The 26,359-nt window shown below is 44.6% G+C and overlaps 2 protein-coding genes and 1 non-coding gene across 5 annotated transcripts; 1 reads left to right on the plus strand and 2 right to left on the minus strand.

Annotated features, from left to right (window-relative positions):
• Positions 1 to 11,360: 11,360 nt before the first annotated feature.
• On the minus strand, positions 11,361 to 13,189 carry sia2 (siamois homeodomain 2). The gene is made up of 3 exons (XM_002942160.5): positions 12,728 to 13,189; positions 12,039 to 12,256; positions 11,361 to 11,923 (listed from the first exon to the last, which is right to left on the minus strand). The coding sequence occupies exons 1-3, from the start codon at positions 13,029 to 13,031 to the stop codon at positions 11,783 to 11,785; spliced, it is 663 nt and encodes a 220-aa protein (XP_002942206.3). The 5' UTR covers positions 13,032 to 13,189; the 3' UTR covers positions 11,361 to 11,782.
• A 4,053-nt stretch (positions 13,190 to 17,242) lies between these two features.
• trnai-aau lies at positions 17,243 to 17,316 on the plus strand. Its single transcript has one exon. It is a non-coding gene; the product is annotated as a tRNA-Ile (tRNA).
• Positions 17,317 to 19,541: 2,225 nt separating this feature from the next.
• On the minus strand, positions 19,542 to 25,430 carry LOC100490281 (flavin-containing monooxygenase FMO GS-OX-like 4). Of its 3 annotated transcripts, none has more exons than XM_012953395.3 (6): positions 25,223 to 25,430; positions 22,010 to 22,228; positions 21,731 to 21,869; positions 21,492 to 21,631; positions 21,349 to 21,401; positions 19,542 to 20,789 (listed from the first exon to the last, which is right to left on the minus strand). In XM_012953395.3, exons 1-6 carry the CDS (start codon positions 25,261 to 25,263, stop codon positions 19,948 to 19,950), a joined length of 1,434 nt encoding a protein of 477 aa, XP_012808849.2. In that variant the 5' UTR covers positions 25,264 to 25,430; the 3' UTR covers positions 19,542 to 19,947. The 3 variants fall into 3 exon arrangements, with proteins under 3 accessions (XP_012808849.2, XP_002942208.3, XP_031755393.1); XM_002942162.5 differs by having other exon boundaries at positions 25,227 to 25,429; XM_031899533.1 differs by lacking the exon at positions 25,223 to 25,430 and adding an exon at positions 23,870 to 24,045.
• Between the last annotated feature and the right edge of the window lie 929 nt (positions 25,431 to 26,359).

The following is a 26,359-nucleotide window of genomic DNA, read 5'->3' on the forward strand; positions in this document are numbered from 1 at the left end:
TCAGCAAAAATCCGCCACAAAAAAATTTGACAAAAAAGACCAAAGTTTTACGCAACAATCGCGTTTCGCAGATTTTCACCATTTTGCTAATTTTCCTAGTATTTAGCAAATTTTGGCAAGGCGAAACGCGACAGATTTGCTCTATCACTATTTCTTACAAATTGCCTAGGACGGTTCTCGATGACTTCCACATAACCATGACAGTTCTTACATGGCGTAATTTCAGGGGGGGTTCCAGTAGATTTCTCATTTAATAAATTCCAATTTTTTTCTCATTTAATAAATTCCAATTTTTTTTCTCATTTAATAAATTCCAATTTTTTTCTCATTTAATAAATTTCAATTTTTTTTCTCGTTTAATAAATTCTAATTTTTTCTCATTTAATAAATTCCAATTTTTTTTCTCATTTAATAAATTCCAATTTTTTTCTCGTTTAATAAATTCCAATTTTTTTTCTCGTTTATTAAATTCCATTTCTTTCTCATTTAATAAATTCCAAATTTTTTTCATTTAATAAATTCCAATTTTTTTCTTGTTTAATAAATTCCAATTTTTTTCTCATTTAATAAATTCAATTTTTTTTCTTGTTAAATTAAAAAAAATCTCTTTTAATAAATTCCAATTTTCCCTTACGTCCCCTTGCGGCAGCAACCATGAGATTACATTCCCCTGTCAGGTAGGACAAGCAGATAGAGAGTTAAATAAAAAACCCCACCTATAAGTAGGAGTTCCTTACCAGCCTCTGATAGTGTTTTTTCTGTCCTATGAGGTAGGTCAAGCGGAATCTTTCTAATTCCTCTTTCTTTTTTTCTTTAGGGTTTCAAGTGCCAGGTCCCAAGGGGACTTGAGGACCGCTGGATTAGCTGTCCAAGGGGCAGAATATCCAAGGGACGCGTGTGTCCTTAGGTGGAGCGGCGCCACTGTAAGGGAAAGCAGCCGAGGGCTGCCCATTACTAGGATGGCGGCCGTGGAGGAAGCGCGCTGCTTGGAGCATGCGCAGATTCAATCGCGCTCCCGGATGACGTCACGCGTGCGCCGATACAGGCGCAAGCGGCGAGGAACAGGGGATTTAAACCTGTATTTTGTTTGGAGCGGTGCCTGGGCTCATACGGCGGTTCTAAGAGACGCTGAACGGTCCTGCAAGAGTCGTCTCTCCTGCCTAGGCTGCAGCCTTCTGAGTAGGCTGTAAGGTAGTGTAGAGGTTGGTGGGGGCTGTGGTAACTGTTGTGTGGATTAGATCTTACACTCAATTACTTATTATTCTTTTCAGATGTCCACCCCTCCTATTCAGGATACGCCTGCGGTTAAGAGGCACAAAAAATCCAGACACCTACAGTGTAGAGCATGTGATGACATGTTACCGGATGGATATGAGAAAAGATTATGCAAAGACTGTTTGGCTTTTGTGGCACAGAAACAAAGTCCGGATGCAGACTCATCTCTGTGGATTAAGGAGTTTATTAAGACCACGATGAAGGAAATGATGTCCCAATCACGGAGTAGCTCCAGTAACTTTGCTGATCCATCTCAATCACCTATTGAGACAGTTACAATTTCACCTGAACATTCAGGGGAGGATTCTTCTTCGGAGGAGGAAGAGACTTTGGCCTTATTCTCTCCAGAAAATACTGCAAAGCTGATTAGGCGTGTCAGATTTACAATGGACTCTTTGGAGGGAACAGAAGCAGACACCTCTTCTCAGGCTGTAAAAAAAGCTAAAGCTTTTCCTATTCATCCCATCATGAAGGATCTCATGAAAAGGGAATGGAAAGATCCAGAGAAAGCGCCTACAATAACTAAAAGACACAAGCTTTTGTTTCCAGTGCAGGAGGAGGAGTCACAGACTTGGGAGACACCTCCTAAGGTAGACATAGCAATTGCTAGACTTTCCAAAAAGACTTTAATTCCGGTGGAGGACGGATCCGGGTTGAAGGATCCTATGGATCGTAAAGTAGAGTGTGTTCTTAGACGCTCTTATACTACAGCAGTTGCTGCCTGTAAACCAGCTCTGGCAGCATCAGGTGTTGCACGCTCCACTAGATTTTGGCTTAAACAACTTGGTGAAGATGTAGCCAATAAAGTTCCTAGAGAAGATTTGTCCAATTCCCTTGCAAGAATCAATATGGCTCTGGACTTTTTATGTGATGCTACTTTAGAGGGAATTAAGTTGTCAGCTAAGGCAATGGCCTTATCCACCGCTGCTAGGAGGGCTCTTTGGCTAAGAACCTGGACAGCTGATGTTGCTTCAAAGAACAGTCTGTGTACCATGGGGTTTGAGCCTGGTCATCTGTTTGGTTCTGAACTAGACAAGTTATTGGAATCTTTGTCAGGTGCCAAGAATAAACGTCTGCCTCAGGAAAATGTGAGAAAGAATAAAAATTCGTTTTTCAGAGCCAGAAGGTCTCCTAAACGTGAGTCGCCCTTTAGGAGGGACAGAAGGAGATCAGATAAGGATTCATTTCGTCCCTTCAGAAAGAATTCTTCTTTCAACAAGGGAGGCGACAAGCCCTCCTTCCAGAAAAAGAAGTCACCCTTCTGACGCCAGAAGCCTTCTTCCAGTTGGAGGAAGACTTCATTTTTTTCTACCAGAATGGGAGGAGACTGTAACAGACAGATGGGTTCTCCAGCTTATAGAAGATGGCTATCGGATAGAGTTCCATCAGTGTCCGCCTCAGAGGTTTCTTCGCACTCCCTTGGCCCAGTCTGCAAAACAATTAGCCCTCGAGGAGGCTATAGAGGAGTTTATTTCTTCAAGGGTCCTCGAGAAGGTTCCTCCCTTAGAGGTATTTCAGGGCACATATTCAAAGGTTTTTTTAGTGCCCAAACCAAATGGTTCCTTCAGAACCATAATAGACTTACGTTTTGTCAATCGATACATCCGGAAAAAGTCCTTCAGAATGGAGACTATCAAATCAGTGATGAATGTGATAGATCGGGGAGACCACATGGTTTCTTTAGATCTCAGGGATGCTTACCTGCATGTGCCATTGTTTCCACCCCACAGAAGATTTCTTCGCATAGCGGTGGTAATCAGAGGCTCTCTTCTACACCTGCAATTCAGAGTCTTACCCTTTGGGATAACAACAGCCCCTCGAGTTTTTACCAAATTGGTGGTCTCGGTGGTAGCAGTCTTGAGGAAGGAGGGGATTTCAGTGGTCCCGTATCTAGACGATTGGCTGATTTCAGCAGTATCAGCCACACTTCTGCAGAAACATTTAACTCAGACTACAGACTTACTCCAAAAACTGGGCTGGATAATAAATTGGGAGAAATCGACCCTTGTTCCATCAAGGGAAATTCAATTTCTGGGCTTCCTCATCAATTCGGCAGAAATGAAAATATACTTACCAGAGGAGAGAATACTCAGGTTGACACATGCTGTTCGCAACATAATAGAGCTCCCACAGATTTCTCTCCGTCTAGCAATGAGAGTCTTAGGTCTGATGACTTCTTCCATAGCCGCAGTGCCGTGGGCAAGGTTTCATATGAGGCCCCTACAGACAGAGATCTTGAGGAGATGGGATCGTCGGTTGTCCTCACTAGAAGACAGAATAATTGTCAGCAGAGAGACAAAACTTCAGCTGGGGTGGTGGCTCCAGAAGAACAGATTATCCAAGGGGTCGACGTTCCAGCAGGTGGAGTGGACTGTCCTTACCACGGATGCTTCCCAGAAAGGATGGGGTGCTCACTTATATGGGAAGACAGCTCAGGGAGCCTGGAGTCCCATGGAGAGTTCAATGTCCTCCAATTTCAGGGAGCTGAGAGCAGTCTTCAAGGCAATTCAGTTTTTTCAGCACCGCCTAAGGGGAACCCATCTAAAGATTATGTCAGACAACTCGACAACAGTTGCTTATATCAACAAGCAAGGGGGTACCAGAGCGCCTATCCTGAGTCAGGAGGTCTACAGGATCCTGTCATGGGCAGAAAACAATGTAGTCCAGTTGACAGCAGTCCATATAAGAGGGGAGGACAACATTTTGGCAGACTGCCTGAGCAGGAGATTGTCAGTGCCAGGGGAATGGGCGCTAGACTTCAGAATGTTTCACAAGGTCTCCAGTCTATGGGGAGTGCCGGTAATAGATTTGATGGCAACCAGGAGGAATCGCAAGGTGGAGATGTTCTGCTCTCTCAACAGACTGGATCAGCCAGATTACTTGGACGCAATGTCCTTCAGGTGGGACTTTCCCCTGGTGTATGTATTTCCACCAATTCCGATGATTCCCAGAGTGATTCAGAAAATAAAGTTGGATCAAGCGAATGCCATCCTAATAGCTCCCTTCTGGCCCAAGAGAAGCTGGTTTGCACCGTTAATGAGAATGTCCAGACGGAAATTTTGGATTCTTCCCCAGTTTCCGACCCTATTGACCCAGGAGTCTCTATGTTACCAGGATCTTGCGAGGCTTCAACTTACAGCCTGGAGACTGATAGGTCCATTTTAACAGAGCAGGACTTATCGCCTGAAGTAGTTGATATCCTCATCCATTCCAGGAAGCAGTCCACTAATAGAATCTACTCCAGGAATTGGAGAATATTCAAAAGCTGGTGTCGCAACCATCAAATTAACCATAGACAGCCACCAATCAAATCTGTACTAAAATTCCTTCAAGAAGGGTTCTCCAAGGGGCTGGCTGTTAATACAATCAAGGTACAGATTTCTGCGCTTTCTGCCCTTTTGGATAGGCCGCTCTCTTCATTACCCTTAGTCAAGAGGTTTTTGAAAGCTATATCCAAGATTCGTCCTAGGGTGCTCTACCCTTGTCCAACATGGGATCTCTCGCTAGTTTTAAAGAAACTTTGTGAATCACCTTATGAGCCTCTTCAGGATTGTTCTTTAAAATGTCTCTCCTTCAAAGCTCTCTTTTTGGTGGCTATCACGTCGGCTAAACGTATTGGAGAACTTCAAGCCCTCTCATCCAAGGAACCATACATCTCTTTTTTGCCGGATCGAGTGGTATTGAGAACTCTGCCTAATTTTAGACCTAAGGTGTCTACGGCTGGTAATATTAATCAGGAGATTGTGCTACCTTATGTGAATCAAGGATCTCAAGCTCAAGATAGCCAGCTCACTCTACTGGATGTGGGGAGAAGTTTAAAGATATATCTTGAACGAACAAAGCCGTTCAGGAGAGAGGAAAATCTATTTCTCAGTTTTGCAGGGAAACAAAAAGGGCTTAAAGCTTCCAGACCCTCTATTGCCAGGTGGATCCGGGAGACTATTCAGATGGCCTATATTAAAGATGATCTTATTCCACCATTTAGGATAAGAGCTCATTCCACGAGGAAAATTTCAACATCCTGGGCAGAGATGGCTGGTGTGTCAATAGACAGCATTTGCCGTGCAGCCACCTGGAGTAATCCTAATACTTTTGTGCAACACTATAGGGTGGACATCGCAGCCTCTCAGGAAGCTTCCTTTGGCAGCAGCATACTCCGGAGGGCGGTGTAACCTCGACCCACCCTAAATTACTCGCTAGTTCTCATGGTTGCTGCCGCAAGGGGACGTAAGGGAAGAAGTAAATTTATACTTACCGTAATTTACATTTCCCTTAGTCCCTGCGGCAGCAAGAATTACCCTCCCATTAAAATTGTTTGAAGCATTATTGTCTGTGTTACTTTTTAAATACACTATCAGAGGCTGGTAAGGAACTCCTACTTATAGGTGGGGTTTTTTATTTAACTCTCTATCTGCTTGTCCTACCTGACAGGGGAATGTAATCTCATGGTTGCTGCCGCAGGGACTAAGGGAAATGTAAATTACGGTAAGTATAAATTTACTTCTTTTTCTCTTTTAAAAAATTCCAATTTTTTTTCTCATTTAATAAATTCCAATTTTTTTTCTCGTTTAATGAATTCCAATTTTTTTTCTCATTTAATAAACTCCAATTTTTTTTCTCATTTAATAAATTCCAATTTTTTTCTTGTTTAATAAATTCTAATTTTTTTCTCATTTAATAAATTCCAATTTTTTTTCACATTTCATAAATTCCAATTTTTTTCTCGTTTCATAAATTCCAATTTTTTTCTCATTTAATAAATTCCAATTTTTTTCTCATTTAATAAATTCCAATTTTTTTCTCATTTAATAAATTCCAATTTTTTTCTCGTTTAATAAATTCTAATTTTTTTCTCATTTCATAAATTCCAATTTTTTTCACATTTAATAAATTCCAATTTTTTTCTCGTTTAATAAATTCCAATTTTTTTCTCATTTAATGAATTCCATTTTTTTTTTAGTATAATGCAAGAGTTTTAGCACTAAAAATATAATTCATGAAAACAAAACACAAAAAAAAATAGTTAATAAATCTGCCTCTGAGTCTTGGATTTCTTGGATATTTACAAGTAAATAACATAATTCAAAAGGCCAATTCAAATTTTTTGAATTTTGTCACCAATTGTTGCTGTAAATATTTAAAATTTCCATTCATGTGAATGTGACTAAGGAAAGAATATAACAGTAAATACAGTTTCTAAAGGCTTCACGTAGCAACAGAACCCCCAGAAAGTGACTGTTTTTGCACCAACTGAAGCTAAAAATATATTGTTTAGAAACAGAAATATGAGCAGATTTAGGATATATGTGAATAGGGGGCAGATAATGACAATGAGGGGCACTTATATGTATTGTAATAATGCAGGTCACAAAAGCCTTTGAAATCTTAATTTCCCCTACACAGGCAGCATGTATTTATCATAACAACACATTAAATGCCCCATAAGGTTTGATATGGAGAAGGAGGGCTGGGGAGAAATCAAAGGGCAGGGGTGTCACCCTTTTCTTAAGAAACATCAAAGGGGGAGCTCTTTGTACCCCAAAATACACCCTGAATACACATAATCTTCTCTAAAGAAGATTCTACCCCAGAAAAAGTTTCACCTATTATTATACCCCAAGACATTTTTTGAATTGCACCATGTAGTTCATAGAAGCCTCTCTCACCCCCCTACAAAATTATGGTCCATTCCAGCTTTTTTAAATGATCACAAAAAGTACATAAAATGTAAAAACTGTAAATGATATATTTATATTGCCCAATACTCCCTATACAATTAGGAAATACTATTAGTAGTACTTAGAAGTAAAAATAAAAGAATTGTAATCATTATCCACCACAGTATAATGTATTATGGTATAAATACTTCATAATATTATATAATTATATATACAATATTATACCCAAAGGCATTTGTTACTGTATATTGGACCATGCAGCCCTCATCATAAAAATATATATATATATTCTCAACCCCTGAGGAACAAGAATACGGCCCACCCCAGCTTATTAAACACTGTCATAAAAAGTACATTAAATATATATACGTGTATATTACATAATACTCCCTATAAAATGAAAAGTACCATTAATAGTTTAAAAATAATAATAATTTGTAAATGAACAAATAATACATTGTAATATAATGAAGTCTGGTATATGTAAAATAAACAAGAATGTACATAACCATAGAATGAATCCTATATTAACATTAAAGATTATTTAGGATTAAAGGGAAACTAAACCCCCCAAACAATGTAGGTCTTTATAGAAATATATTGCATAAACAGCTCATATGTAAAACCCGGCTTCATCTAAATAAACTATTTTCATATAAATATACTTTTTTAGTAGTATGTGCCATTGGGTAATCCTAAATAGAAAACTGCCATTTTAACTACTAAGGGCCGCCCCCTGGGGTCATAGGAGTCACAGTGCACACAAACAAGCCAAGGCACACATACATGCTAGGCCCCATCAGCCAATGAATGGGCAGAGTTCTGCCTTCTGCTCCCACACTACTTCCTGTTACAGTTAGAGCTGCATCACTTCCTGTCAGGTGATCAAGCAGCCCAGCACAAAATGGCGGCTCAAGGGAAAGGATGTAAAAGGGCAATATTTACTGATATATATCATAATAACAGCCCCATAAGGTTTGATATGGAGAGGGAGGGTGGGTAGAAATCAAAGGGCAGGAGTGACACCATCTTTAAAGAAACATCAAAAGGGGGAGCTCTTTGTACCCCAAAATACACCCTGAATACACATAATCTCTGGTATGGAGATGTAAGGGTGGGGAGAAATCAAAGGGCATTTGATTACAGATACATCAAAGGGGGAGCTCTTTGTACCCCAGAATACACCCTGAATACACATATTCTTCTCTGATGAAAAAACTACCCCAGGAAAGTCCCGCCTATTATTATACCCCAAGGCATTTGTAGAAATGCACCATGTAGTTCTCACAATAGAAGGTACCTAGATATTGTCTCAACCTAGCTTTTTATAAACTGTCATTAACTGCCAAACAGGCAAATGCCCCCCCCCCACCCCCCAATTTTACACATTCCCGGAATGTGCACCGTTTTGACACTACCCCCTAGGAAATTTAACATTTGTGTTCAGGGTCGGACTGGGGAGTGCAAGGCCCACCGAGGCTACCGCTCCAGGGGTCCCGCACCCCTCAATATGCCCCCGTGGCCGTATTCCCCCAACACTCCCCCCTAACTCCCCCTCCCAACACCCTCCCCTGAGCGCACATAAGTGAAACGTGTCAGGAAAGGACCCCGGCAGCCGGGGGAGCGGCAACAGGTATCGGGTCTGGGCCGCCGGGGCCTGCCGGGTATTTTCCCAGTGTCCCAGCGGCCCAGTCCGACCCTGTTTGTGTTCAACTGTATCTATAACCAATTATGTAACTCTACATAACCACATAAATCATGTCTCACGTAGTGTCGGTGTCGGACTGGGTCCCCAGGGGCCCAACAGAAAACCTTAGACCATGGGCCCACTCTCTAAACTACTTTTATCCACTTCTCACTCAACCTCTATATTTTCCTTGTTTTTTTTCTTTGCATACTATAATCTATTCTTCTTTATATTTGTTCCCATAGAGGATAGGGAATGACCATGAATTAGGCCAAATGGCTAGCAGCAAAAGTGCCCACTGACACCTGGGCCCACCGGGAGTTTTCCTGGTATCCCTGTGGGCCAGTCCGACACTGCGTAGTGTATCCAATCAAAGTGCACGGTTGATGCTTTTACAATGCAATATTTACAAATATGTTTTGGGCACTAAATTGTTAGAATATTCCGGATGCTCCAAGGCCCAGATTATGTTCAGGAGGCAAATCCCCAGCAATCTATCAAGAGCTCAGTGTCGTTAGTACCAGGGTTGGATTGGGGGGTTCCCCCACTGGCCGCGTCACCCTCCCCCCCGCTGTGCCCCCCTAACCCCCCTGAAACGCATCAGGAGAGGACATCGGTGGCCGGGGAAGTGGCAACAGGGATCAGCTCTGGGCTGTCGGGCTCACTAGGCCCCAGTCCCACCGGGTTTTTTCCCATTGCTACGGGTCAGACTGGTTAGTACTGCGGTAATGCGGTAATGCGTTACTATCAGACCTAAAAATATATCTTTTTCAAACATACAAATAGTACCAAGTTTAAGATATGTGTTTATATCGTCTCCCCCATAATGTCTGATATGGAGAGGGAGGGCGGGGTGAAATTCAAAGGGCAGGGGTAACACCCACTTTTAAGAAACTTCAAAGGGAGAGCTCTTTGTACCCCAAAGTACAACCTGAATACACAGAAAAGTCTCACCTATTATTGTACCCAAAGGCATTGGTTCAATTGGACCATGTAGCCTTCATCATAAAAATATATATATATATATATATATTCTCAACCCCTGAGGAACAAGAATACGGCCCCCCCCTCCTATATTAACATTAAAGATTATTTAGGATTAAAGGGAAACTAAACCCCCCAAACAATGTAGGTCTCTATAGAAATATACTGCATAAACAGCTCATATGTAAAACCCTGCTTCATCGAAATAAACCATTTTCATATAAATATACTTTTTTAGTAGTATGTGCCATTGGGTAATCCTAAATAGGAAACTGCCATTTTAAGTACTAAGCCCCGCCCCCTGGGATCATAGGAGTCACAGTGCACACAAACAAGCCAAGGCACACATACATGCTAGGCCCCATCAGCCAATGAATGGGCAGAGTTCTGCCTTTTGCTCCCACACTACTTCCTGTTACAGTTAGAGCTGCATCACTTCCTGTCAGCTGATCTCTGAGGGAGCACACAGCCCATCACTAAATGGCGGCTCAAGGGAAAGGATGTAAAAGGGCAATATTTACTGATATATATCATAATAACAGCCCCGTAAGGTTTGATATGGAGAGGGAGGGTGGGTAGAAATCAAAGGGCAGGAGTGACACCCTCTTTAAAGAAACATCAAAAGGGGGAGCTCTTTGTACCCCAAAATACACCCTGAATACACATAATCTCTGGTATGGAAATGTAAGGGTGGGGAGAAATCAAAGGGCAGGAGGGTCACCCTCTTTAGAGAAACATCAAAGGGGGAGCTCTTTGTACCCCAGTACCCCAAGACTTTTTTTGAAATGCACCATGTAGTTCCCACAATAGAAGGTACCTAGATATTGTCTCAACCTAGCTTTTTATAAACTGTCATTAACAGCCCTATTGGGTTTATTTCATGGTTAAATGATTCCCTTTTCTCTGTAATAATAAAACAGTACCTGTACTTGATCCCAACTAAGATATAATTACCCCTTATTGGGGCAGAACAGCCCTATTGGGTTTATTTCATGGTTAAATGATTCCCTTTTCTCTGTAATAATAAAACAGTACCTGTACTTGATCCCAACTAAGATATAATTACCCCTTATTGGGGCAGAACAGCCCTATTGGGTTTATTTAATGGTTAAATGATTCCCTTTTCTCTGTAATAATAAAACAGTACCTGTACTTGATCCCAACTCAGATATAATTACCCCTTATTGGGGGCAGAACAGCCCTATTGGGTTTATTTAATGGTTAAATGATTCCCTTTTCTCTGTAATAATAAAACAGTACCTGTACTTGATCCCAACTAAGATATAATTACCCCTTATTGGGGGCAGAACAGCCCTATTGGGTTTATTTCATGGTTAAATGATTCCCTTTTCTCTGTAATAATAAAACAGTAACTTGTACTTGATCCCAACTAAGATATAATTACCCCTTATTGGGGCAGAACAGCCCTATTGGGTTTATTTCATGGTTAAATGATTCCCTTTTCTCTGTAATAATAAAACAGTACCTGTACTTGATCCCAACTAAGATATAATTACCCCTTATTGGGGGCAGAACAGCCCTATTGGGTTTATTTAATGGTTAAATGATTCCCTTTTCTCTGTAATAATAAAACAGTACCTGTACTTGATCCCAACTAAGATATAATTACCCCTTATTGGAGGCAGAACAGCCCTATTGGGTTTATTTCATGGTTAAATGATTCCCTTTTCCCAACCCAATTATAATCAGACAATGAGCATTAGTAGATACAAATGATGAATAATAAAAAAAGATACAATTTTATTGAATACCAAGTTATATTACAAATTAATAACACATAATATTATATAATTAAATGCCAACCATTGGCGTAAGCTAAAACCAATTAACTGCTATGATCAAGTACTTAGTATGGTGATGTAAATCATTAACTGTTCTCCATATAATACAATACAGGGAGGAGAAGTGCCGATAAAGCTATTATATATATATATATATTACATCCCATGATATACTAGAAAAGCAATACATAAATGACCAATAAAAATTTCCTTTCTCTCTGAATCTGCCTCTGTTTTAGCCAATGAAAAGTCGTTTAAGAGTTCATTTAATATATATTTATACACATCATTCAGCAGATAAAAAGTGTCTCAAGTGCAAACAGGACTTCAGTGACTTATTGGGTAGTAGTTTGGCTTTAGCCCCACATATCCGGATATTGAGGTTCTCCGTAGATGAAGCATCTGGGTTCTTCTTCAGTCAGTGATGTATTTCCATGGGGAACCTGAGAACCGGTGGCTCTGAGCAGATGCCTGGCTCTTCTGTTCTGGAACCAAACCTGGAAAAAGACAAAAAATATAGAAATTGTTAGTAAACATAGGCAATAAGAGGGTTGGAAGAAAGATTGATTAGCAACTGATAGGCATGAACGTGTATAATAATGTAATGGTTACCTGTATCCTGGGCTCCGGGATCCCAGTTATCTTGGCAATGTGGCATCTGCTCACAAAGTCCGGATAGGGGTTGAGATCAAATTGATCCTGTAGGAAGAGGGTCTGTTCCTTGGAATAAATGGTTCTTCTCCTACACCTGGTGCGAGCAGATGGCAGGTAGTGATCCATCTCTAATTTGGGCTTCTTGCTTTCCCTCTGCTCCTCTTCATACAATGGCCCTGGAGAAGAAAGAAGAGAACATTAATATAGATAGAACAATCACCAGAATGTTCTACAAGCATGAAACCTTTCTCCCTGACATCTTCTCCACCCAAAAAAAGTATAAAAGTGTAGGAGTGGCCAGCTTCAGTTTGCTCCAGCTTCAGTTCTAAGGTATTCACCTTAAATAGCATTTGGCATTGGGCTGGAGCAAAAATATGAAGGCCACTCCTACACTTTTATACTTTTTTGTAACCATTTTCTGATAATAAACTTCTTTTTAAGACATTTTATACCTATCTGCAGTTTTGAGCTAGAGATGAGAGGAACCATTGGGTTAGAAAGCTCTGAAATACTTGAGCTAAAGAACATCCTACCCATTTATGAAGAGAACAAATCCCAAAATATGGTTTTCAATATAATGCAATTGATAACGGTACACATTGACGATATATTTGACCATATAAAAACAAATAAGTAAAGACACTTACGTTTACGGCCCTTGGATATCTCATTGTTAGTGGATAGTGACTCCTTGTTGGGTTCTAGATCATGATGCTTCAAGCTTCTGTTTAAAAAAGAATCCTGTGGGATCCCAAGGACAGAATAAAGTTCCCATATAGTCTTCTGCAGGATTCCCTGGTTTTCCACCCCTGGGAGAGGATCAGGAATCAGGCCAAAAAGGCTGGAGCTGGATTTGTCTTGGTCCTTCGGTGGTGGGCAAAATGCCGGATAGTCATCTTGTAGGGTCAGTGCTGTGTAGATGATCTGCTCAAGTTCAGAGTCGCAAGTCATGTCTGTGCTACTAAGTGCCTCTGGGTAGAATGTTGGCTCTCCCTGTCCAGACTCAGTTTATATCTCCAGGAAGAAGTGGGCGTGTCCAGAATGTGATTTGGGGGAACAAAGGGAACCCCCTTTGATGTCTCTACAAAGGGTTAACATGACACCTGCACCCCTTGATCTTACTCAGACTTCATATGCACCTTAAGTGCAGAGCCACCATTGTGTATTCATGTAGATTGGGTGACAGACACCGACAGCTACACAATCCTTTATATATAATATAATGAAATAAGTCACACTTGGCAGCTTCATATTGTTTGAGAATTTTATATATATATAAAATAAAATTTCCATATTTCGGATCTCCAGCCCCAATAAGGGGTAATTATATCTTAGTTGGGATCAAGTACAGGTACTGTTTTATTATTACAGAGAAATGGGAATCATTTAACCATTAAATAAACCCAATAGGGCTGTTCTGCCCCAATAAGGGGTAATTATATCTTAGTTGGGATCAAGTACAGGAACTGTTTTATTATTACAGAGAAAAGGGAATCATTTAACCATTAAATAAACCCAATAGGGCTGTTCTGCCCCAATAAGGGGTAATTATATCTTAGTTGGGATCAAGTACAGGTACTGTTTTATTATTACAGAGAAAAGGGAATCATTTAACCATGAAATAAACCCAATAGGGCTGTTCTGCCCCCAATAAGGGGTAATTATATCTTAGTTGGGATCAAGTACAGGTACTGTTTTATTATTACAGAGAAAAGGGAATCATTTAACCATGAAATAAACCCAATAGGGCTGTTCTGCCCCAATAAGGGGTAATTATATCTTAGTTGGGATCAAGTACAGGTACTGTTTTATTATTACAGAGAAAAGGGAATCATTTAACCATTAAATAAACCCAATAGGACTGTTCTGCCCCCAATAAGGGGTAATTATATCTTAGTTGGGATCAAGTACAGGTACTGTTTTATTATTACAGAGAAAAGGGAATCATTTAACCATGAAATAAACCCAATAGGGCTGTTCTGCCCCAATAAGGGGTAATTATATCTTAGTTGGGATCAAGTACAGGTACTGTTTTATTATTACAGAGAAAAGGGAATCATTTAACCATTAAATAAACCCAATAGGACTGTTCTGCCCCCAATAAGGGGTAATTATATCTTAGTTGGGATCAAGTACAGGTACTGTTTTATTATTACAGAGAAAAGGGAATCATTTAACCATTAAATAAACCCAATAGGGCTGTTCTGCCCCAATAAGGGGTAATTATATCTTAGTTGGGATCAAGTACAGGTACTGTTTTATTATTACAGAGAAAAGGGAATCATTTAACCATTAAATAAACCCAATAGGGCTGTTCTGCCCCAATAAGGGGTAATTATATCTTAGTTGGGATCAAGTACAGGTACTGTTTTATTATTACAGAAAAAAGGAATCATTTTTAAAAATGTGAATTATTTGATTAAAATGGGGTCTATGGGAGACGGCCTTTCCGTAATTTGGAGCTTTCTGGATAATGGGTTTCTGGATAAGGGGTCCAATACCTGTATATATTTATATATAATGGGGAAATTGTGCTCAACAATATTAAACCATAAGTCGGGGTTCTTATAAAGTGGACTGGAGTGCTTCTGGAACTCTTGCTGTTGTACATATATTTATATATATATATTACAGCGTCAATCATCAAAAAATAATATATCAATATTTTATATATATTTGATGGCATCTGCTATATTTTTGTATTTATACTGTAACTACAAATAATATGGGTGATTTAGAAAAATATCATTACAGGTTATACTTTTCAACTAAACTATATACGGTAAATCATATTTCATTTACAAGTGTTCCTACATTTTATTCAGTCTATTACAGAATAGCTATTCCTCAGTCTGTCTATAAGAAGCCACGAGTCCGTGATTGGGTGTGAGGAAGAAGGTGTCTGGGTCAGATCTGTCACCGCCTCAAACATCAAAGTGGATCCGTTTATTCCCCAATATACATTCCCGTCACACCCAATGAAGATACAGGAGACCCAGAGATGGTGGAACCCAATTGTTTTCTCGCTCTCCAATAATTTCCGACATTAGACATAAATCTCAGCCCAGCAGCCTCTTTAGTGCTAATGAGTATGGTCTCCATTTCCAGTCCTTCAATGTAAAGGTGCTGGGACACCTAGGGTGCTGTAAGGGTGCTACATAATGGAGAGAGGGGGAATAAAACGTAATAGATTTTCAAATCTTTTCTTGCCAAATGTTTTGCTAAATATCAACACCCTATCACATCTCCCCTCAGCTAATCCTTTGATGGGATTTTCAAATACTATTAGTGATCTGCTGACAATATACGTTCCCAGCAGTTGTGACACTGGTACCTTTTTATCCTAACTGGGGGCCATCCCCCCCGCGACACCTCCCCTAGGAATCATAAAGCCAAATGTGCCTATAAACCGGCTTAGCTTAATTCAGATTGCTACCCTTTGGTCTCTAGTGACAAACAATGGCGCCAATACATACTGAAATGTAGGATCCTGTGAGGAAGGTCCCCATACACGAGCCAATAGAAGCTGCCGATATGGGTCCCTTGGACCGACTCAGCAGCTTATCGGCCCGTGTAGGGGCCGAAACGATCGGACTGGCCGACCGATATCTGGCCTGAAATTGGGCAGATATCGGTCGGCCAGGTTAGAAAATCCCGTTTGATCGGGGACCGCATCGGCTCGTTGATGCGGTCCCCGAACCGACTGCCCGATTGCCGCTTGCAGAATTCTGGGGCAAAACGATCTAATTTACCGACATGCCTCCCCGATATCGCCACCCGTAGGTGGGGATATCGGGTGAAGATCCGCTTGCTTGGCGACATCGCCAAGCGAGCGGATCTGCGGCCACCTTAACTTCATAAACTCAAGCAGCAAAATGGCGGCTGTCTTACTAAAGGCAATAATAAACATAAGCCTGTCAGTAACATGGCAGACCATGCAGGCGTTCTTTACTGCTTGACTGGTGACTGTTTCTTTGCCCACAATGTTCCTAAACCCTTGGGGGAATGGGGGCCCATAAAGCTATAACTTTATAGAAAGCCAATGCTCGGATATGGTGGGCACCCCTTACTAGTAGTGATGGGTGAAATGTTTCGCCAGGCATGGATTCGTGGCGAATTTCCGCGTTTCGTCATTGGCAGATTGTTTCACGAAATGGATGAAAAAATTTGCCGCCGAAAAATTCGCTGCACGTCCAAAAATTGTCGCCGGCGTCAAAAAAGAATAGCCGCGGACGACAAAAGAATAGCCACGGGCGACAAAAGAATAGCCGCGGCCAACAAAATAATAGCCGTATGACAAAATAATAGCCGCAGGCGACAAAAGAATAGCCGTACGACAAAATAATAGCCGTGGGCAACAAAAGAATAGTCGCGGGCGACAAAATAATAGCCGTACGACAAAATAATAGCCGCAGGCGACAAAAGAATAGCCGTACAACAAAATAATAGCCGCAGGCGACAAAAGAATAGCCATACGACAAAATAATAGCCGCAGGCGACAAAAGAATAGCCGTACGACAAAATAATAGCTGCGGGCAACAAAATAATAGCCGCAGGCGACAAAATAATAGCCGCGGGCAACAAAATAATAGCCGCGGGCGACAAAAGAATAGCCGTGCGACAAAATAATAGCCGCGGGCGACAAAAGAATAGTCCCAGGCGACAATTTTTTTTGCCGCACAACATTTTTGCCGTTTCGCGGATCTTTTGAAAGATTTGCGAATTTTTCGGCGAAGCAAAATGGAACAGATTCGCTCATCACTACTTACTAGTACTAAACAGAATAATGTCCTATTAAACCAGCAATATAACTTGTTTTACTGCTTTCTGCCACTAGGTGGAGCATGTAATGAAACCTGAATGTAAAGATAATCCTTAGTGAATGGCATTGCTGCAAACACCTCACAGATCAGTGGAAACCGATTACGTGTTCCCCCTTATTTCTTGCTGCAAAAGATTGAGGTCTCACGAGCACTTGTGAACTGTCTAGTAGAGTGCTTGGTTTTCAATTTAAAGAAAAAGAAATCTAAATGATTCTACTAATTTGAAACAGCACCCATAGAGTTCATTTGAGTTCACATTAGTATATTAAACAATACTGAGATAGTGGACACATATTTAATTATTCTAAAAAAATGCACTCCTTTTCCCATTAACCAGCTGGCCGGTTAGCTCAGTTGGTTAGAGCGTGGTGCTAATAACGCCAAGGTCGCGGGTTCGATCCCCGTACGGGCCAAGCATTCTTTTCATTGTGGAAAATCTCACAAGCATATTACATGGTCACAAACCCTTGCAGCGACTTCTGATATCCTTATCATTTACAGTAGGGGGTACATTATCCCCTTATAATACATGAGTGATACTCAGAGTTCCCTGTATAACTCAGCCTGCAGCCTTGTGCCTTTATATGGGGGGCACAGAACCCCTCAGTGACTGCTAATATCCTTATCATTTACAGTAGGGGGTACATTATCCCTTATAATACATGAGTGATACTCAGAGTTCCCTGTATAACTCAGCCTGCAGCCTTGTGCCTTTATATGGGGGGCACAGAACCCCTCAGTGACTGCTAATATCCTTATCATTTACAGTAGGGGGTACATTATCCCTTATAATACATGAGTGATACTCAGAGTTCCCTGTATAACTCAGCCTGCAGCCTTGTGCCTTTATATGGGGGGCACAGAACCCCTCAGTGACTGCTAATATCCTTATCATTTACAGCAGGGGGTACATTATCCTTTATAATACACTAATGATACACACTGGAGACATCACATCACAGTCCAAAATAGCATTTTATTGTTCCGTAAGGCACAATGAATTGTATGTAAAAAGATTATTATGGGATAAGCACAGACCCGACTGTGAATCAATTCCCTGAGTACAGGGGGAAATGGAATGAGATACCAGGGCCGTATGTAGGACAGTACTAGTAGCCTCTCGCTATAAAGAGGATCAGTGATTGGAGGAAAACGCAGCTACAAAAATACGATCATCGAGGCAGATTTTTCAACTGGAGTTTAAAAGCTAATGATTGGCTGAGCTGAAAGAGATAACAGAGAAGGGTGTGAATGGGTTGGATATATGGCACTCTCTGAAACCTGAACTGTAAGTCTCTCACCCAGTGTGGCAGTTTAGTGGTTACTGAGATTTGGCCACACTCGTGTATAACCAACTTGGCCACTGACCAATCACTGTGAGAAAGTGCAATCCAGTACTGGAACGGAACATGGCCTGGGTAGGCCCACACTCGGGAGAAAGGGCCTGGTTCTGAAACAACCCACTGAGTTCTGAAGGATTAGAGCTGCCCAACCTGGAGCCTACGCGACCACAAAGCACACAATCCCTCTACTGGCAATTGTTCTAGAACTTGTAGCCCAACGTCTGGAGGGTTCCAGGTCACTCAAACTTGAGTTTAATTAGTAAACGAGCCTAATAATAAGGCACAATCTAATGGCAGAACTTTAAAGGAGAAGGAAAGGCTAATAAAGAGTTAATCCCAAGCTGCAGGCATACCTTCAGTTCTCTCAATAGTGCCCTTAAGTCTCCCCATATTTCTCCCGTTCAGATGATCAGAAGCCAAACAGGAAGAAAAAACGCTGAGCTGTGTAAAGAAAGTTCCCATAATGCCTCACTCCTGCACCGATACCCAGACCAAGTGAACATGCTCAGTTAGTAAGACTAGGGGGGAAGATTTACTAATCCACGAATGTGAATCCCGAAAGGGAAAAAATCGGATTGGAAACAAAAACTTTGCGACTTTTTCGTTGTCGCCGCGATTTTTCGTATTTGTCGTGACTTTATTGTTGCGGCCGCGGCTTTATCGTATTTTGCGCGACTTTTTAGTATTGAGCGATTGTAAACGGCGGAAAAACCAATCCGATTTTTTCGCGATGGCGACGAAAAAGTCGCAGAAAATATACGAAAAAGTCACGGCGGTGACGAAAAAGTTGCGACAGATATGAAAAAATTGCAATGGCGACAGAAAAGTCGCAAAAATACCGATCATTACAAAAAAAAAAAACGCATTCGGACGCCTTCGGACCGTTCGTGGACGTTGACATGGTCCCCGAACTGACGGACGCCTATACCCGTCGTTATAACTCGACCGAATTAGTCCGATATCACCCACCCATAGGGGAGCAGAAGATCTGCTCGCTTGGCCACCTTTAGTCACCTCATATGATTATTAGGAAGCAGCGCATAAGGCACAGAGGTTTAAATGGGATATGTAACGGGCGTAGCGTAGGAACCCATAGCAACCAATCAGCAGTTCGCTGTTCGGCTATGAACTCTGCATCTATAATTATTACTTTTCCCCACTGTAGAACATTTTCTAACCCCCTATAGAAACATAACAAAAACCTTCCATACAACCCCGTAGGCGGGGATATCGGGAGAAGATCTAACGGGCGTAGTGTAGGAACCCATAGCAACCAATCAGCAGTTCGGTGTTCCGCTATGAACTCTGCATCTATAATTATTACTTTTCCCCACTGTAGAACATTTTCTAACCCCCTATAGAAACATAACAAAAGCCTTCCATACAACCCCGTAGGTGGGGATATCGGGAGAAGATCTAATGGCCGTAGTGTAGGAACCCATAGCAACCAATCATAGAACTTGCCCTTCCAATTGGAACTCATTGGTGCTTCAGCTGTTGATTAGCTAAGTAGGGCTGTCAGAATCCTACAGCAGTAGCCAGAGAAGCCAAGATGGCTACTCTAATCAGCACTTCCTGGATCCCCAGTGCGCGATTCATATTTAGGCACCACCCACTAGAGGCCGGCAGCTGTGCATCGGCCAATGGGTTTTGGCCTTATGGTGAGACCAGGGATAGACTATATATAGGACATTATATTTCCTAACTGGAAATGATTCTAAACTGATCTTTGTTGACGATCTGGAAGTTGAGTTCCCTGTAGGATGTAGGATCGGCTTTCCTAAAACTCTTACAGGCCTCGTATATCTTCTCCAGCACGGGGGGCAAGGGTTCAAATCCCGCAGTCTCCTCTAGGCAGCGGTTATACTTCCACTGGTCCCTTTCTAGTCGGTGCAAGTACTTAAGGGGCAGTCCATCTCGCAGGTGTTTCTTCAGCTCTTCGCGGGACTCCGACAGCATTTGGCTGGGCCGGGGCAACTGGCATTTACCCTCGAGCACCGCCAGGAAGAACAGAGCCTGACAGTTGAACAGCGGGAAGGGAACGACTTTTTTACAAGCCCCAATAAAGCACAAGGTGGGATAACGGGCATGGATCAGGTGCTTGTAGAGCGGTGGGAGGTGGCCTTGGCCCATATCTGGACCTAAGAACTCATCATCTTCCAATAGATTAAATGGTTGGGGATTGTTGTTTGCACCCAGTGATTCCTGGGAAGATGCCAGATGTCCATTACTTCTTGCCGGTACCAGAAATGGGTAGTTGTATTTGTACCCGGTGCAGAATATTAAAGTATCTGCCTTTAGTTCAGTCCCATCCGAACAGGTCAAAGTATGGGGGGCAGCATGGACCACAGCAGGGGCCAAGGATACATTTTTGGGCAGAGTCCACTGAAGGGGGGAACCCCGGTGGCTTAGCGTGACCTCCTTGGCATAGGAAGCCAGCTCCATGGCAATGTCAACCCCAGAAGGGCCTGAACCCAAAAGAACCACGGAACGGGAGGAGAAGACCTCGGGGTACCGGTAGACATGACTGTGCAGAACCTGGCCTGAAGAAAGGCAAAAATAAAATTAAATCCTTGACTTCTTTTAATTCAACAGAACAGGGACGCCATCAGGGGGGCACAGGGGCCCGGGCAATTTTACCATTAAATGGGGCCCATCCGTGCTACAGTTTTCTTAGTAGCTCAGGCCCCCGCCATTGGTGGTAAGTGGGTAATCCTATTGGGGGTGGAGCTGGAGGATGCTGGGGAGGATGCTGGGAGGGGAGCTGGAGGATGCTGGGAGGGGAGCTGGAGGATGCTGGGAGGGTGCCCTGGCACCACTGCAAAACATAACCCCTAGCTACCAATGTTTTAGGGGGGCATTGACTACCAATGTTTAAGGGGGCCCTGGCTACCAATGTCTGTGTGTCCTTTGTACTGATGGGAGGGGTTACTGGGGGAGGGGCCATTGGGGGGCGGAGTGTGGGAGGGGGGGGGCCCAGAAATTTTGTTTTGAGGGGCCCCGTGATTTCTGATGGCGGCCCTGCAACAGAACCCTAAGTATGCCCCTTTAATCGTGCCAACCATGGCAATAGCTGGCTTATTCACAGCACCAACTGCTCACCTTGAAACGTTTCCATTCCAGCGATGTCTGGGATATAGGGCTTAGAGTAGTGTCTATGGCAAAAGGAACAGTGAAGGGTTATTAAAGGGTAAGCAAACTCTAAATAAACATTAATAAAAGTTCAGAAGAGCACTGTGTCTTACCCCGCACAAACCATCACAGCCTCAAACCTCTGCGTCACAGGATGCGCGTCACCCTGGGTGCGGAACGTCACCTCCCACGGGACCTGTACAGAATCCCCGTCCCCCAGTACTGGAGAAATCACCTCCACCGTGCAGTTGAACTACAGTAAAACGCAGAAGGGAGAATCATAAATCTTTAATATCTAGCTCTCGCCATACTAAAGCCTCCTGCAACCTTCCCATTGCCAAACTGCCCTCACCCGTATGTGTGGGCGTATTCCCAGTTTGTCTGTGTAATCCTCCAGGTACTCCAGCACCTTGGAATGATGAGGGAATGAAGGGACAGAGGGGTCAAAGCTGAAATCGGGGAACTCCATGATTTCTTTGGGCAGATTAGTCCTGTGAGGGAAGACATAGTAAGAAACTTGGCTGCCAGTTCTCATTGGCTCCCAGACACCGTCAGTCCATTTCAAAACACAAAAGCAGGACATTTTAGATCCCCCCCCAATCATGCCCATTAGTTATTCTCTACTAAGTACCTGAGGTCTCTGTACATGCTGGAGTGGACATGGGAGTTGGTCTCTGAACCCTCTGTATACACCCAGGTGCCCCCCACTTGCCCCGTCGTCTCAAATACAACTGGAGCTTCATAGATTGAAGGCCTCGCCAGGAGGTTATGGGCACAGCACAGGCCAGCAGCGCCTGCTCCAATCACAGCCACTCGGAGTTTCCCTGAGGCCATCTTCATGAGGTTAATTCTGTTAGTGGGAAAAGGAAGCACACGATTGGTTACTATCAGTTTCAGGACATGAGTAAATAAGTTCGGTATCTTTGCAGTCAGCCATTGTGTTTCCAATCCAAACCCCTACAATTCAACGTAATCCATGAGAGAAACGTATAATGAAGCAGTAGCATTCTGCTAATGAACCAGATAAAAGTGAATGTAGGACAGGCCAGACCGGGGGTGAGTGAGTGTAGGACAGGCCAGACCGGGGGTGAGTGAGTAGGACAGGCCAGACCGGGGGTGAGTGAGTGTAGGACAGGCCAGACCGGGGGTGAGTGAGTGTAGGACTGGCCAGACCGGGGGTGAGTGAGTGTAGGACTGGCCAGACCGGGGTGAGTGAGTGTAGGACTGGCCAGACCGGGGGTGAGTGAGTGTAGGACAGGCCAGACCGGGGGTGAGTGAGTGTAGGACTGGCCAGACCGGGGGTGAGTGAGTGTAGGACTGGCCAGACCGGGGGTGAGTGAGTGTAGGACTGGCCAGACCGGGGGTGAGTGAGTGTAGGACAGGCCAGACCGGGGGTGAGTGAGTGTAGGACTGGCCAGACCGGGGGTGAGTGAGTGTAGGACTGGCCAGACCGGGGGTGAGTGAGTGTAGGACTGGCCAGACCGGGGGTGAGTGAGTGTAGGACTGGCCAGACCGGGGGTGAGTGAGTGTAGGACTGGCCAGACCGGGGGTGAGTGAGTGTAGGACAGGCCAGACCGGGGGTGAGTGAGTGTAGGACTGGCCAGACCGGGGGTGAGTGAGTGTAGGACGGGCCAGACCGGGGGTGAGTGAGTGTAGGACAGGCCAGACCGGGGGTGAGTGAGTGTAGGACAGGCCAGACCGGGGGTGAGTGAGTGTAGGACTGGCCAGACCGGGGGTGAGTGAGTGTAGGACTGGCCAGACCGGGGGTGAGTGAGTGTAGGACTGGCCAGACCGGGGGTGAGTGAGTGTACAGTCCAACTGTACCTGTGCATCCATCAGCGCTGCAGAACACACTGGCACAAATACTTATTAATAAGCAATAATTAACACAACTGTCAGTCATTCTCTCTAAACGAGGAAAATTCTGCATCTCTAGCAGACTTGCTCTCTCTTTCAGAGGTGACAACAGCAATGTCAGAGAATAAATGTCTGAAGTGTTGCAACTCTTAAGGTGCCCATACACTATAAGATCCGCTCGCTTGGCGATGTCGCCATGCGAGCGGATCTTCACCCGATATCCCCACCTACGGGTGGGCGATATCGGGTAGGAAGGGACTTGAAAAAAACGATCGGATTACATTTGAGCTTATGGGGCAGTCGGTTCGGGGACCGCATCAACGAGCCGATGTGGTCCCCGATCCGACCGGATTTTCTAACCTGGCAGATCGATATCTGGCCAATTTCAGGCCAGATATCAGTCAGCCAGGCAGCTCTGTTCTGCCCATACACGGGCCGATTAGCTGCCGAATCGGTCCAAGGGACCCATATCAGCAGCTATAGTCGGCCCGTGTATGGGGACCTTTAGATTCAGTATCTACGAAAAAAGCCAGTGGTGCCACTCCCCCAGGAACACACAAGAGATATATATATACGTTTATGGCAGGGAGAGCTCTGCCCTGAGACCCAGTTACACACACAGCTCTGTACGTACCTTCCCTCCGGCACCAACACTTCCTGCCTCTCTCTCTCTCTCTCTCGTTGGACATTGATCCTTTCACCCCTGTCCCAGCGCAAGTCACTCATTCACTATTCACAGCTTCACGCTCAGGGGCAGTCTCACACAGGGCACCTCAGGGGGCAGTCTCACACAGGGCACCTCAGGGGGCAGTCTCACACAGGGCACCTCAGGGGGGCAGTCTCACACAGGGCACCTCAGGGGGGCGGTCTCACACAGGGCACCTCAGGGGGGCGGTCTCACGCAGGGCACCTGAGGGGGGCGGTCTCATGCAGGGCGCCTCAGAGGGGCGGTCTCACGCAGGGCACCTCAGGGGGGCAGTCTCACACAGGGCACCTCAGGGGGGCAGTCTCACACAGGGCGCCTCAGGGGGGCGGTCTCACACAGGGCGCCTCAGGGGGGCGGTCTCACGCAGGGCACCTCAGGGGGGCAGTCTCACACAGGGTGCCTCAGGGGGGCGGTCTCACACAGGGCACCTCAGGGGGGCAGTCTCACACAGGGCACCTCAGGGGGGCAGTCTCACACAGGGCACCTCAGGGGGCAGTCTCACACAGGGCACCTCAGGGGGACAGTCTCACACAGGGCACCTCAGGGGGGCAGTCTCACACAGGGCACCTCAGGGGGGCAGTCTCACACAGGGCACCTCAGGGGGGCAGTCTCACACAGGGTGCCTCAGGGGGGCAGTCTCACACAGGGCACCTCAGGGGGGCAGTCTCACACAGGGCACCTCAGGGGGGCAGTCTCACACAGGGCACCTCAGGGGGGCAGTCTCACACAGGGCACCTCAGGGGGGCAGAAGAGTGAGGGACAGAATTCCCTTAACAAATAAATGCCCCAGCCTTGTGTCTGCCCCTGGTTCTGCCAGTGTTGGTTCCTAGCTCAGTGTAGAACTATCTAGAAGGCACAATGCTTGCTGGTTACTGACTGCACAGAGGAACATTCTAACAGGCCTGTGTAGTAACTGACATAAAGGTCTCTCAGCGTGATACTCGCTGGCCAATCAGAGACCGGCTTTCAGTAGCCTATCTGCAGCGGAACAGGAATACTAACAGCTGATTGGTTGCTATGGCTACAAGGCTCTACCATTCCCCAGGATCTCTATAAAGTTCCCTGTCACAGCTGTTAGCTTGTACCAGTAGGAGAGTAAGCACACAAACATGGGCACTCAGGCAGAGCCATAGCCAAACTGCAGCTGTTGCAGAACTACAAAGTTCCCCAGATAGGAACGTGCTAGACCATTATGGCACCCCCTGTATTAAAGGCGAGTTGGAGATGCCAGGGCATAGATAGAGGGATGGTACAGCAGCAACAATTCCCATGTAAACTCACCCACCCCGAATTAAAACGTGACCGGCAGCGGACGGGGCCATGGCAGGAAGTCAGCTCACACGGCGCAAAGCATCCTGGGGCTTGTAGTTTGGAACAGTGATTCGGGCGGAAGTTGCGGCGCAGAGGCGTATAGGCTGCCTATTGGTCTCATTACCGGCACACACAGGGAGCAGTGCGCTATAGCTGGGCTCTGTCTGGCCTGGCAGGGGCTGTACCAATTACCTGCCTGTGGGAAAGGGCCCAGGGGGTGGGAGCGGGGGTAGTAAAAGTGTCAGGGGTGTGGGGCAAGGTAATAGTGCGGAATAGTACAGGTACCCAAAGTATGGGAGGGTAATGGGTAACACTGCAGTAATACCCTGTCCATGGATATGTAACCCTTTCTTGGCTGTAACAAGCCAACAGCATGGCTAGATAGGCCTAGAACATGGGGTACACGTGACTCAGTCCTTCAGGATGGGCCTTCGCTATGTGGGAGTAACCAAACGGAGCTAGGGTGTAGTGCAACTACAACCCACTGTAGCTGTGTGCAGTGCAGAATAACAAATGGGCGCCAGAAGGTTCTTGCAGTTTAACAGTAGAACTGGTTTATTTTCAGCAACAAGTAACTTGCAGGGTTATGCAATATACTCACACATCAGTTAGCATAGCAGTCTCTGGGGACAGCACAGAGAGGGGGCACACCCGCTCCTCCCAACTCCCCTTGAGCCCGGGCAGGATCAGTGCCACCGGTTCAGTTGCTCACTCTGTGGAACAGCTAGCTGGGTACCCCACTCCTCAGGCCCCACGGCAACTTTGGATCAGGGTTCAAACTACCTGCCTCCTAGGTCTAAACCGTGGCCCTACACTAAGGCAACAGGGCCTGTCTGGGACTCCCACAGCTACTTTCCTCTGAGCCAAACTGCTCCCTTCCCTCACTATCTCACTTTCCTACAAAGTGCTCCCCAAAACCTGCTCTCTAACTGCTCCTCATTCACGGGGTCCCTGTCCCCGACTTCACCAGAGTGGCTGACACACTCTGGGGCACATGGCTTTACTGGGGCCTAGTTCTTCTCCCTCCAGCACAGTGCTCCTTCCCCTGTGAGCACAGGCAGCCAAAGAGGCAGACCCACCCCCTGCTAAACACTATATCAGAGTGCC

Source organism: Xenopus tropicalis, chromosome 3 (assembly GCF_000004195.4).
Source record: "Xenopus tropicalis strain Nigerian chromosome 3, UCB_Xtro_10.0, whole genome shotgun sequence".
Lineage (NCBI taxonomy): Eukaryota > Metazoa > Chordata > Amphibia > Anura > Pipidae > Xenopus > Xenopus tropicalis.